Genomic DNA, 13,504 nt, shown 5'->3' on the forward strand with positions numbered 1-13,504 from the left:
ATTTGCTAGTGCGTCTGCCCGACCATTCCTATTCCGAAGAATACGAGACAATCTCGCATACTCGAAATCTTCGTGTAATCTATGGTACATCACAATATCTGTAGGTTATTCATGTCTACTAGGTCTGAGCAGACCGACTTTGAGGGGGTGCCCAGAGTGCTTTTGCAATGGGCCCAACATTGGTTTTGCTAATTTTCTATAGAATTTAGCGATAATGATGGTTAACAAGTATTGAAACTGGACACTGTCACCAACATGATACAGTAACGAAATGCAAATGTGTTTATTGTATTGTTACACTTGTGTCGAAGAATTAGTATTAGTTTTTTTTTTTGAGAAAAGAAGTAGTATTAGTTGTTTGCATGAGTTAACAATACTATACAAATCGTCAACAAGTATTGACATTGTCGCCACCATGATACTGTAATGAAACGCAAATGTGTTTATTGTATTATTACACTTGTGTCGAATAAGCAGTATTAATTGTGTATTTGTGTGCATGTGATAACAACACTACACAAATCGTCAACAAGTATTGACATTATCGCCACCATGATACTGTAATGAAATGCAAATGTGTTTATTGTATTATTACACTTGTGTCGAATAAGTAGTATTAATTGTGTGCATGAGATAACAACACTACACAAATCGTAAACAAGTATTGACATTGTCGCCACCATGATACTGTAATGAAATGCAAATGTGTTTATTGTATTATTACACTTGTGTCGAATAAGTAGTATTAATTATGTGCATGAGTTAACAATACTATACAAATCGTCAACAAGTATTTGACATTGTCATCATGATAATGTATTGAAATGCAAATGTGTGCTATTGTATCGAAGGATATCGTATCGAAAGCGTGGACCGAATCTGGGTTTTCTGCGATTTTCGCGGAAAAGTGAAAAAGAGGAATTAATAATTTTATAAAAGCGAACTAATTAGCTCTTTTTGAAAAATTATTATCGCGGAATAATAAGCTACTATTTGGGTTCTCTTTATTGTGGAAAAATGAATGCTCTCATTTTCAACATCGTTTGTCTTCTTTCAATAATATCCAGGCCTCTCTTATAAACTTTCTTCTCTACAGAACATCCCCACCTCAAGCCATGGATTCATCTTCACTGTAAGTATTACTGATACTCTTTTTCGCTTAATTACTCATTTGCTCAACTCAAGGCTGATCATTAGATCTATAGAAATTTTAACAATCACGGATCAGAAGCTAGCATAATCTATACATATAATTTTTTTTTAATAAACAGAGATTAAATAATCTAAACATGTAACTACTTACATTTTGGTGGCAAGACTAATGTTTATCCAGAGCTCAATATTTTCATTTAACATATATGTTGTTTTCTTGAAATCTTGTTATTTAGACAGTTAACTAAATTCTCAAGTTTTTTTTATAGAAAATGTTTAGAGTTTGGGAAGCTTGTGTTGAAGTCCGATCTCTTACCCAACTCTTGGAGTAAGATCTCTGAGGTATATGAATCAACCAATCGCAATCAAGATTCAAGTCTAAAAATCAAGATTTACCCAGAAACCAAGTACACAACTGTGGTTTTCGACGCACCGTTGCTTCGCACAAACTATCCTTCAGATTCTGCTTCCACTACTCTTTCTGGGACACCAGATCAGAATCCATTTCATTTTCTATACCTTGAGAAGATCCCCTCATTCTCCATTCACGCACCTGCTTATCAGCTTTTTGACTCTGCCAAAAACGATCTCATTCACCTCAAATCAGAGGTAATTTTCAATCCAGTTCTTACTATCTTTGACTATTTGTTAACAGGTCAACAATTTTATATGAAAACACTTTCTAAAGTACAAGACTAATTCAAATTCTTGAAAGTTAGGCTATGTTTAAAAGTCATATATCGGAGATAACTTGAGAGCAAGATGTGTATTTTGGAGACTATCTATTATGGAATGTTAATGTCCGATTATGAGGTGAAATACGTGAATTATATAAAACACAAACCGAAGAATTATAGTATAAGTTGTGTTCTAATAAAGACTAGATTCAGGATAAACATTATATATATAAATTATTTTATGTATTATATGTTATTACATATTATGAAATAATAAATATATATTGAATAATAAAAAGTCAGTAACTATTACATATATAATTAAATTGGTGCAAACGTATAAATCAATTTTATTAATCCAAACAATTTTTTAAAAAATTTGATAGGATATTTAATTAAATTTAAATGATATTAATATACATAGTATATTTTTAATATTAATGTCTATTAAATGATGTTTTCTACTCATATGTTTTTTTGATCATGTGTATCTTTAATAGCAAAAACTTTAAATTACTGATAACAAAAATTTCATTGTGGGATTAACAAATTTAGTAATTTATAATTTAAAAAAAATTATCAATGTTAGTTCAAAACTTTTATAAAAAAAAAATTATTCAAAGTAAATTTTGAAATTAAAATATTTATTTATTCAATATGGTTTATAGTTTAATTTAGAATGATATATATACATATATATATTAAATATTAATGATTAATTAAATTAGACTTTTATTTATATGATTTTGTAATCATTTTTATTTTGTCATAACAAAAATTTTAAACCATGGATCGCAAAATTTGAATGTGAGACTTTTAACAGTTTTAGTAATTTATAGTCTTTTTTTTTAAATTCAAAATATAACATATACAGAAAAATCTAAATTTTTACAATATGGTTATTGTGATTTTTTTAAATTATTTTAATAGTTTAAAATTAAACAAATTTGATAGAAGATACATTATTTTTTTATCAGATCTTTATTATTCAAAATCATTAATTGTCATATATACTTTAGCCACATTAGGCAATTCTGTAATCTTTATTTAAGGAAATAATAAATGACATTAATAATGAATTTGTGGTTAGTTTAATAAAAAGTTTATTATATAATTAGATGGACCAACATATTTCTCTAATAATTCTAAGAATTATTTTAGTGATGACACATGACTACAAAAAGAAGTTGTAATGTTTCACAAATAATATATAGGGGATTAGTTGATTTAGATAGGAAAAATTCCATAAAATTAATCCAACTAAATTTTGATAGCTTTTTAATAATCAAACTTTTTCATTATCCAGTTTAATATCCCAACTAATTATTTTGCTCATTATAGTATACAAACTTTTAAAACTATGTCATTTTAATACCCAAACTTTGTTTATTTTAATTAAAAATAGTAATAGATTTCAAACGAAACTTAAAAAATCTTTAAAATTTACAAAAAAATATGAGAAATTTCTAATTTTATTTCCTGTTTGAGAAATAAAAGTAACTAGATTGTCTAAAATCTTAAATTTTAAGTTTTAAATATTGATTTTAATATATTTTCTGAAATGGAAAACAAATTTATTTATTTTCTCCTTATTTATTTACCTTCTTTCCTAAATCTGAAAATAAAATTAGAAAATTTTAGTATTTTTTTCTTAGGTTTTGGAGATTTTTTAAATTTCGTTTGAAACTTATTAGTATTTTCATTTAAAATAAATAAAGTTTGAGTATTAAAAAGGGTACAGTTTTAAAAGTTGGTGCATTAAAATGAACAAGATAATTAGTTGGAGTAGTAAAGTGAGTAGCAAAAAAAGTTTGGGCATTAAAAAGCTTAATGAATTTTAGTTGGGATATTTTTATGGAATTTTGTCATTTAGATATATAAATTTTGGTTTTGTTTCAAATTAGGACAGATTTAATTTTTGTATATAAGTAACTTCACGTAGTTTGTTAAAGGATTTTTAACGTTACCCTTCAACTAAGTTTGTTTTGGGTAAAAACCCTCGAACTAAGTATTTAACGAAAAAATCTTCAGACTAACTTTATTTAATGAACTAAACCCTACCAGATCATAATTACCATTACTACCGGTAAATCTTTAGTTTAGGGGTTTCTATATTAAGTAAACATAGTTGAGAGGTTTTACCATTAAAAATTAAAAAGAATCAAAACTTTAATATTATCTAAAAATTAGTAACTTAAATTTTCAAAATTAGCATTTAATTTTTTTTTTGTAAATATATGAGTTTGATGTGTTTTTAACATCAACATTATATATGTATAAATTAAAAATGTAAAAACTCAGAAAATATAATAAAAATTAAAAGATTTATTATTACATTTTATTAGATAAGATATAATTTTTATTATATTTTTTTTGTTTTTTACATTTTTAATCTTTTAGTAATTTTATTACAGGTAAATCTTTAGATAATTTTAATTATATTTTCTGGGTGTTTATATTTTTAATTTATACATATATAATGTTGATGTTAAAAACATATCAAACTCATATATTCTAATTTTAAAAATTTAAGTTACTAATTTTTAGATAATAATATAAAATTTTAAATGTTTTTTATTTATTTTTATTTTTAATGGTAAAACCCCTCAATTATGTTTACTTAATGTGGAAACCCCTAAACTAAAGATTTACCGGTAGTAATGGTAATTATGAACTGTTAGGGTTTAATTCATTAAATAAAGTTAGTTTGAAGTTTTTTTCTTTAAATATTCAGTGTGAGAGTTTTTACACAAAACAAACTTAGTTGAGGGATTTTAACATTATAAATCTTTTGTTAAAGGATAATACAACTCAATAATATCATTATTCTCTAATTTTACGTCATATTTTCCGTAGTTGCTCAAGTCCAAGAAACAAGTGATCCTAACCGGAGCTGCGTTAGGAGGATCGGTCGCATCTCTGTTTACGCTTTGGCTTGTAGACACAGTCGACCCGAAACTGAGACGTCCCTTGTGCATCGCTTTTGGCTCTCCTTTAATAGGAGACGCTTCTCTGCAGCAGATTCTTGAGAACTCCTTGAGGAACTCATGTTTCCTTCACGTGGCTGACGCTGCACAAACTCTCCTAACGCAAGCTTTCAAGCCTTTTGGAACGTTCTTGATTTGTTTCGACTCCCAATGCATTTGCATCGATGACCCTGAGACGGTCACGGAGCTGCTAGGCGGTGCTAACACGGATGAAGTAGTCTGGAGGGACTACAGCGAAGTTCTCGGTCGTCTGGTTCAACCGTTAGCCGTGGAAACAAGACTGATAGTTGATGATGGAATTATCAACCGGATGGCGGATCGTGCTGCGAACAAGAAACTGCGTTTTGATCCGCTTATAAAGCTAAACCACATGAAGATAGAAATGATGCATTTAGAAAAGTACAAAAAGAAAAGCACGATGGGTTACTACGACCGGTTCAAGACAAATATGAAGTCTCCTGATTCAATAGTCGATGTGGTTACTGAGAAGCGCAAGAAAGAGCTAAACGATTACTGGATATCATTGGTCAAAGAAGTGGAGAAGATGCCTCAGAGCGAAAAGTCACTTCTCAAGACCCGGTCTCTCTTCGCGGGGCACAACTACAGACGGCTGGTCGAGCCACTCGACATTGCTGAGTATTACCTCAGGGGTAAAAGAGAGTATCGAACCACTGGAAGGTCTCGCCACTATGAAATGCTCGAGAAATGGTTTAAGGCGGAAAATATTAAACCGACTAGATGGGAAGGGAGAGACCTGAGTGATCTTTTGACGTTTGATTCTTGTTTCTGGGCTGATGTTGAGGAAGCTATGCTTGTAAACAATGCTCTGAGAACACAATTGGTGGGGAGAGAGGTGTTGTTTGAGAAGCTCATGAAGTTTGAAGAATACGTGTGGAAGATGATAGAAAAGCGCGAGGTTTCGCCGGAGATTTTCTTGGAGGGAAGCAGTTTCATGAAGTGGTGGAAAGAGTACAAGGAGATCAAAGGCTTACATGCTCCACCTACCCACTTCACCGAGTTTATGAACAATAACAAGCACGAGAGTTATGGCAAGCCTGCTGATAAAGAATGATGTACTGAGAGTTATGGTCAGTAAAATAATCAGTTACATTGCATGTTAAGTTGATGATTGATTGTATTTGTATCCAACTATTTATTTCCATGAAAATAAAAAAAGTACATTTTAAGGAAAATTATGTAACTAAGGTCTTACAGTAGTTTTTACATGGCCACACAAAGGCTCTCCAGCTTTCTACTCTCTCTTTTGTCAGCTTTACGTTTCCCCAACAGCTTTTTTAGCAAGAAGCCGATTCTGAGCTCAACCTCTTCGTCAACGATCTTATGACGTTGTAACCAGCCAAATAGTCAATGATCAGTAGTCATGACTGTGATATATTTTTTTTACTTGTGAGGTCGTAGCTCAAGCTTGTAAGCTCGTATTTCCATGGGAGAGATCGAGACACGTCCTTGTGAACCATCTCGGGGTGGTTCTTGATCGTCGTACTCGAAAATCTCCATGTCTTCTTGCAAAAGATTCAATGAAGTTGGTTTCACCTTTGTAGCTGCAAGATCTTTAAACATGTCGGAGAAGTTCACTGGTTCATCAGCCACGCTTGTGCAGTTCGCTCTTCTTCCTTTATGGCGAACATTTTAAGCCTGCTGATGAAGAATATTTACCTTTTCAGACCAGCAAATATTTCAGATCTTTCTTGTGTCACAAGAAACAAAGTTGGTTTATAAACTGTGTTGCAACTTGCAAGTATTTATTTTCAGTTCTACATTTTTTATATATTCAATTCACACTTAATGTCAAATATGTCGGCTCGAAGTGCTGAGCGAATCTATGCTTTTTCTTTTTGCGATCTTCGCGGAAAAAGAGAAAGAGGAGTTGTTAGTTCTTTTTTTTAAAAAGAATTGATTTCTCTCATTTTCAACATCGTTTGTTTGTCCTACTTTCTATAATACAATCCTCTCTTTGCAACTTTCTTCTCTATAGAACATTTCCAGCTCAAGCCATGGATTCTTCATCACTGTAAGTATTAGAAATGACTCTTTCTTTTTAATTTTTGTTACTCAGTTGCTCAACTCATGGCTGATCCTCATTCTATAGAACTTTTTAAAAAAAAGTTACAGATCAGAAGATAACATAATCGATATATATATATATATATATATATTCATAGTTTTATATACATTGTATTCTTGAAAATCTTGCTCTTTGGACATTTGACTAAATTCATAGTTTTCTTTCTTTATAGAAAATGCTTGGAGCTCGGGAAGCTTGTGTCCAACTCCGGTGTCTTAGACAAGGCATGGAGTAAGATCTCAGCAGCCCATGGAAATCAAGTTTCAGGTTTAGAGTTCAAGCCTTACCATGAAGGCATATACACAATTGTGGTTTTCGTGGCACCGAGTTTCCCTTTTGATTCTGCTGCTTCCACTCCTCTATCTGGGCCAGAAGGTCAGAATCCGTTTCATTTTCTACGCTCCGAGAACATCTTCTCATTCTCCCTTCACAAACCTGCTTACCAGCTCTTTGTCTCTGCCAACAAGAACAACCTCACCGAACTCAAATTAGAGGTAACTTTCAACTCGCACTCTACTCTCTTTTGTTTACAAGCAACAACTTTGGGTGTGACAGTTGTTTACTCTCTTTTGTTTAATCTGGTTTGGTGTTTCCCAAGTCAATAACTTTTATAGATCTTTTAGTAAGTCATTATGTGTTGTTGTTTTGTAGTTGCTCGGCTTGCTCAAGTCCAAGAAGCATGTGATCATAACCGGAGCTGCGTTAGGAGGATCTGTCGCATCTCTCTTTACGCTGTGGCTTCTAGAGTCAGTCGAGCCTAATTTCAAACGTCCCTTGTGCATCACTTTTGGCTCGCCTTTACTTGGAGACGCTTCTCTGCAACAGATTCTTGAGAACTCCTTGTGGAACTCATGTTTCCTTCACGTGGTGGCCGACGCTGCACAAACTCCCGTGAACACAAATTTCAAGCCTTTTGGAACGTTCTTGATTTGGGTCGGCTCCCAATGCGTCTGCATCGACGACCCTGTGACTGTCACGGAGTTGCTAGGCGGTGCTAACGCGGATGAAATAGTCTGGAGAGACTACAGTGAAGTTCTTGGTCGTCTGGTTCAGCCTGTTGCGGTGGAAACAAGACTGATGGTTGATGATGGCGTTTTCAACCGGATGGCGGAACGTGCTGAGAACAAGAAGCCGCGTTTTGATCCGCTTATAAAGCTAAACGACATGAAGATACACATGATATATTTTGAATGGTACAAAAAGATATGCAAGAAGATGAAGATCGGTTACTATGATCACTTCAAGACGCAACTAGTTTTTTCTTACGAGAATCGCAGGAGAGAGCTAAACGATTACTGGAAAGAATTGGTTGAAGAAGTGGAGAAGACGCCTCAGAGTGAGAAGTCACTACTCAAGACCCGGTCTCTCCTCTCCGGGCACAACTACAGACGAATGATCGAGCCGCTTGACATTGCTACATATTACCGGGATGGTGGGAAAGAGTATCGAAACTCAAGGCCTCGCCACTATGTTACGCTCGAGAAATGGTTTAAGGCGGGAGTGGAAGATGAGAAAATCCCCTCTCCGGCTAGACCCCCTGGGAGTGATCTGAGTGATCTTTTGACGTTTGATTCTTGTTTCTGGGCTGATGTTCAGGAAGCTATGCGTGTAACCGATGCTCTTGCTCTGAAAACACAAGTGGTGGGGAGAGAGGAGTTGCTGGAAAAACTCATGAGGTTTGAAGAATACGTGGGGGAGATGCTCAAAAAGCGTGAGGTTTCGCCGGAGATTTTCTTGGAGGGAAGCAGTTTCATGAAGTGGTGGAGAGAGTACAAGGAGATCAGAGCCCTTCATTCTCCACCTTCTTACTTCACCCAGTTTATGATCCAGAGGAAGTACGAGAGTTATGGCAAGCCTGCTGATAAAGAATGATGTACTGAGAGTTATGGTCAGTAAAATAATCAAGTTTTATTGCATGTTAAGTTGATTGTATTCAACTATTTATTTCCATGAAAATTAAAAGTTTATTTTTAAGGAAACTTATGTAACTAAGGTCTTACAGTAGTTTTACATGGACACACAAAGGCTCTCCAGCTTTCTACTCTCTCTTTTGTCAGCTTTACGTTTCCACGAACAGCTTTTTTTAGCAAGAAGCCGATTCTGACCCCAACCTCTTAGTCAACGATCTTGTGACGCTGTAACCAGCCAAAGAGTCAAACGACCAGTCTTGACTGTGATATCTTTTTTTACTTGTGAGGTCGTAGCTCAAGCTTGTAAGCTCGTATTTCCATGGGAGAAATCGAGACACGTCCTTGTGAACCATCTCGGGGTGGTTCTTGTTCGTCGTACCCGAGACTCTCCATGTCTTCTTGCAAAAGATTCAATGAAGTTGGTTTCACCTTTGTAGCTGCAAGATCTTTGAACAAGTCGGAGAAGTTCACTGGTTCAACAGCCACGCTTGTGCAGTTTGCTCTTCTTCCTTTATGGCAATAAGCTTTGTCATAAGCTCGTCGGTTGATGATAAGGGCGAACCTTGAGTTGTCCTCTTCCAATGGCTGAGAGTATTTTGATGGACGTGGAACCTTGAAATTCACAATGTGGAGGTCACACGGTAATGGTTTGGCTAAAGGAGCAAACGAACCGTACTGCGGAACACGCACCGATATGTCTTGCGGTTTCTTGGCAATGAATGTGTTTATGGGATAGTTCAAGTGAGCACCTACGAGGTGAGAGAGAAGGGAAGGGTTAGACACAGAGTCCGCCTGAGAGATGTTGGAGTCCACAAGAAGGTGAAAAACAACGGTCATTGGGCGGTTATCCATCACGCCTTGCCCTAGGCCACGTCCATCGTCCCGAACCAAGCGTCTGTCCAGCATAATCTCCAACCAACCATCTTCAAGACTTGCAACGCCAAGAGATTGGCGAGAGTGTACAGAGAATCTCTGGCCGCTGGATCCTTGGATGAATGCGAGAGATGGCATTGGGTAGTAGTTTCCTTGAAGGGGTATCTTATCATACGTTTCCCTCCTGCTCATTTGGAAACCGTTGAGATCAGAGTAGAAGACCTTTTTGTTGTCGATATCACTCTTGTACCGGACAATTAGTTCCTGGTCATTGAAGTCTTCTCCGAGTAGCTCAACATGATATTCCATCTCAACCACTAGATCCTGAAGCGTGTTGCCTCCAGTGTATACTCGGGTGCTGTGAGAGATGGGAGATTTCTCCCATCTGGTTTTAGGGTACGAGAAGACTTCTTGGACTAGCAGTCCCTCGGAGATGACTAGATGTCCACCGGATTTAACAATCGGTTGAGCTTCACCTTTTGGTTTGAACAGGTAAGCTCCACTATCTGGACTAAAGTACATACCAATCTCTTCTCTCACGACAGTCTCCGGTCCATTTCTATGGACTATCTTCTGGAGTAAGCCGTTCTTAACGTCAAACACAAGAGTCTGATGTTCGTTTCGGATCTCAGTCACATCGCTGTCAAGTTTTGAGCAGGAATATGGAGAGGGACAAGGGAATGGGTCTAACTCAGAAGCGTATTTGAGTTTAGACTGTATCGCTTTCTCGCATTCCACATTCCCGTTAGCAATGTAATAAGTTCTCAGACCAAGAGCTGGAATGGAAGCTTTCCAGTAAAGGCGGTGTCTGCCGGTGAACAGTTTGGTTTTGTCATGCTGCACTTCAGGAGAAATCTGGCTAGGGACACAAGTCCAGTTCGAGTCGAGAACCGAGATTTCAGCACGGTTGACGACTACATTCACTACCTCCTCTCTCCTCTGTTCCGATGGATTGAAGAGTATAACTGCGTGTACGTTTCCTTCACGCGCAGCAATTGGCTTGTGAACCGGCTGAGCATCATACTTGGATCGCACTTGCTCTGCCTCGAATAACGATGGGGACTGATCGGATTTTTCTTTCCCTTGGCGGATCCCAAGGAGAACTTCGATTGCTTTAGACATAAAAATCTGAAGGTCTTGCAGTGAAGTATGCATCCGGGAGCCGTAATCTTGAACCACATGATCCTTAGCAGTTCCGGTAACCCCATCATGGTGCTGGAAAAGAGCTAGATTCCTTCTAGCAGCAGTTAACTTATACGCAAAACTTGTCGGAAATTTCTCACACTGAACTCGATGGCAATAACCTAACAGAAACGACATCATGATCTCAGCTCCACGAAGGGTATGCTCGAGCACACGATCAACAGCTTTGAAGAAAGGCCTTGAAACGTAATAGCCACTCCAGTAGTCTTGTTGCCTATCTGCATATGTAAAGAAGTCACCTGACAGAGAAGGAAAGCCAACAACCTGACCAGAGCCAACCTCACCAGGAAGAGAATAATTTACTCTATCAGCTTCTTCTCGAAGTGTTCTGAAGTAATCATCAAGAGTGCCAAACTTTGCCTCTGCGTTCAGACTAGGATCAGAGTTGATGTGATCAAACAACATCTGGTAGTTACGGAACTGAGCCTCGGCTTCATCCATACTGATGTACCGAAAATCATCTCCAAGAGGTATAAGAAGGGTATTGGTTCTATAAAGGGTGGACTTTTTCCTGTACTGATCCAGAAGCTTTGATGCTCTCTCCTGAACATTTTCTTGTGTGGTCTCCACTGGGTGCTTTCCCCATGGACAAAGTTCATACTTGAACCCCCGCTTCCGAGCAAAATCAAACTGACAGCAAATTGCAGGCTCTGGACCACAAGTGTGTGGGATATCGTATGAATAGAAAGGCATCATATGAACAAAAATATCTGTTGTCTCCATAGTATCCCAACTCTGTCGCCAAATGTATTCAAGATTCTTGTGCAGGGCAAGCTCTTTCTTGAGCTCGTAATGAGTCCTCTGAATAAGCATGTTCTCGAAACCCATACGCCGGAGGAGATAAGCCATAGTTGACGAATAGCCAAAGGGATCTATGGCCCATGAGTTCTTAGGAATAACCCCAATTGTGTCATTAAGCCACATATTACCCTCTGCGATCTGCAGAAGAAGCGGTCCAGAACAAAATCAGATACAAAAGTAGAGCCAGTTTAATAAGAAAACATAGTTTACACACAAAAAGCTTGGAATCCTAACTCTTAGAAGATGCTTTACCCAAAAAGGAAAAAAAAACACATGTTACAAACACAATGCAACAAGCAGCTGGTTAAACTAGCATTATATTTCTAGCTAATTAATATTCTAACATCACATGCTCTTGTTTACACACAACCAAAAGGAGGGTTTTGAGCTCAAACGAGGTCTTAGGTACTGTTGAACTATAACCAACCAGATGTGACATAATAAATACAAACGAATAGGAAACATAAAATGAGAAATACAGTACCACTGTCATCATCTTCATCTTTATTTCAGTAAAAGTCAAAAACTTCTAAAAACAAACAGAAGCAGAAAGTTTAAGTGCATAAAAAATGGAAAGTCAAGAGATGAAGAAACATACCTGCTCAATTATGGCAAAATAATGTGAATTAGCCTGCACACACGACATCAAAGAAAACACTTAGCTCATCTCAACATATCTCATTTTTCATTTTTTTTTATCAAGGAAACATTACCTCATCATTCATCACCCAGCCACCACCAACGATCTCTAACTGCCCGTTCTTAACCAAGCTACTCAAAGCTTCCTGCTTACTAGGTGAAGCGTCTCTCCACCATCTCTCCAGATACGACATCTCCTCCCATATAAACTTCCGTCTAGAATCCTACACAAAAAAAAAATGCGATCACTAAAATAAATAAAAAATTAAAATGCAATTCACGCTGACGTCACTAGAGATATTAGTCATTTCGTCACCTTGGATAAAGTCTCGACGATGGTGTCGAGGATATGCCTCGACTGCAACTGATAATACTCCTCCACCGTAAGCTTCCACCCAGGATCGTTATGCGAGTGAGGCACCACGAAGATCTTCAGCTTCTCTCTCTCCCACTCGTCTCCTCTGTACGTCACTTGCCACCCTTGCTTCCACGGACCTCCGTCTACGTCCTTGAACTCGATCCTATCGTACAGATCCTTGGTAGTGATGTCCACGACGGCGGCGACGGAGAGTGAACTGTTTACGTGTCGTCGATTGATGATGCTCTTACGCGGCTTTGCGAATCGGTTGGATCTGGAGGAGGAGGAGGAGAGGAAGCGGGAGGAGATCGGTTTTGGGACGCCGAAGTGGAAGAGCGTGAGGAGAAGGAAGAGGAGGGAGAAGACGAGGAGAGCGATGAGGAGGAAGTTCGTGAAGAGGAAGTTGATGAGAGCTGTTCGTTGTTTTCGTGGTTTTCGATTGATCGGGAGTTTTGATTTGGATGAGGATGTTGTTGGGAGAAGGGATTGACGCCAGCCGCTTCCGCTTCCGCTGCCGGGGGGACTACGGCGGGTGTTGCCGCCGATGAAGGGCATGTCTCTCCTCCTCGGAAATTCCGAAGTCTTTTGCTAATGAAACTACGTCGTTTTTTACCTGATCCGTTTAGTTTCTTTCGGCTCTGAGTTTTATATAACTGAATGACGGTGGACTTTTCTTGTGGTTTTACGGTAGATTCGAGTAGTGCGTCAGTGGTAGTATTGTCTTTTAATCAAGAGCTAGATTCCGGTCAACTTTGGTCAACCGTATAATTTAATCATCAACCGGGTATGTATATTTTGAGAAGTCCCCGCCAAACAAG

General features: G+C 37.2%; 3 protein-coding genes across 4 annotated transcripts; 2 read left to right on the plus strand and 1 right to left on the minus strand.

Moving 5' to 3' along the window:
• Positions 1–965: 965 nt before the first annotated feature.
• On the plus strand, positions 966–6,009 carry LOC111204297 (senescence-associated carboxylesterase 101). The gene is made up of 3 exons (XM_022698660.2): positions 966–1,132; positions 1,422–1,761; positions 4,686–6,009. The coding sequence occupies exons 1-3, from the start codon at positions 1,116–1,118 to the stop codon at positions 5,886–5,888; spliced, it is 1,560 nt and encodes a 519-aa protein (XP_022554381.1). The 5' UTR covers positions 966–1,115; the 3' UTR covers positions 5,889–6,009.
• Positions 6,010–6,641: 632 nt separating this feature from the next.
• On the plus strand, positions 6,642–8,945 carry LOC111204300 (senescence-associated carboxylesterase 101). The gene is made up of 3 exons (XM_048751961.1): positions 6,642–6,848; positions 7,075–7,396; positions 7,554–8,945. Exons 1-3 carry the CDS (start codon positions 6,832–6,834, stop codon positions 8,772–8,774), a joined length of 1,560 nt encoding a protein of 519 aa, XP_048607918.1. The 5' UTR covers positions 6,642–6,831; the 3' UTR covers positions 8,775–8,945.
• On the minus strand, positions 8,597–13,405 carry LOC111204299 (alpha-mannosidase 2-like). 2 transcript variants are annotated; one of them, XR_007321094.1, is made up of 5 exons: positions 12,645–13,405; positions 12,403–12,552; positions 12,288–12,320; positions 8,903–11,827; positions 8,597–8,778 (listed from the first exon to the last, which is right to left on the minus strand). XR_007321094.1 is itself a non-coding variant. In XM_048751960.1 (4 exons), the coding sequence occupies exons 1-4, from the start codon at positions 13,239–13,241 to the stop codon at positions 9,089–9,091; spliced, it is 3,519 nt and encodes a 1,172-aa protein (XP_048607917.1). In that variant the 5' UTR covers positions 13,242–13,405; the 3' UTR covers positions 8,792–9,088. The 2 variants fall into 2 exon arrangements, 1 of the variants encoding a protein (XP_048607917.1); XM_048751960.1 differs by lacking the exon at positions 8,597–8,778 and having other exon boundaries at positions 8,792–11,827.
• Positions 13,406–13,504: the final 99 nt, after the last annotated feature.

This window comes from Brassica napus, chromosome C3, assembly GCF_020379485.1.
Source record: "Brassica napus cultivar Da-Ae chromosome C3, Da-Ae, whole genome shotgun sequence".
Taxonomy (NCBI): Eukaryota; Viridiplantae; Streptophyta; class Magnoliopsida; order Brassicales; family Brassicaceae; genus Brassica; species Brassica napus.

What these genes read in the sequence shown, in the direction of transcription:
- LOC111204297 (XM_022698660.2), top strand. An exon ending in TCATTCACCTCAAATCAGAG is followed by an intron (nt 1,762 to 4,685) that starts GTAATTTTCAAT and finishes TATTTTCCGTAG; the next exon opens with TTGCTCAAGTCCAAGAAACA.
- LOC111204300 (XM_048751961.1), top strand. An exon ending in TCACCGAACTCAAATTAGAG is followed by an intron (nt 7,397 to 7,553) that starts GTAACTTTCAAC and finishes GTTGTTTTGTAG; the next exon opens with TTGCTCGGCTTGCTCAAGTC.
- LOC111204299 (XM_048751960.1), bottom strand. Translation starts at nt 13,241, where the DNA reads ATGCCCTTCATCGGCGGCAACACCCGCCGTAGTCCCCCCGGCAGCGGA. An exon ending in GCTGGGTGATGAATGATGAG is followed by an intron (nt 12,321 to 12,402) that starts GTAATGTTTCCT and finishes TCGTGTGTGCAG; the next exon opens with GCTAATTCACATTATTTTGC. An exon ending in ATTTTGCCATAATTGAGCAG is followed by an intron (nt 11,828 to 12,287) that starts GTATGTTTCTTC and finishes CTTCTTCTGCAG; the next exon opens with ATCGCAGAGGGTAATATGTG.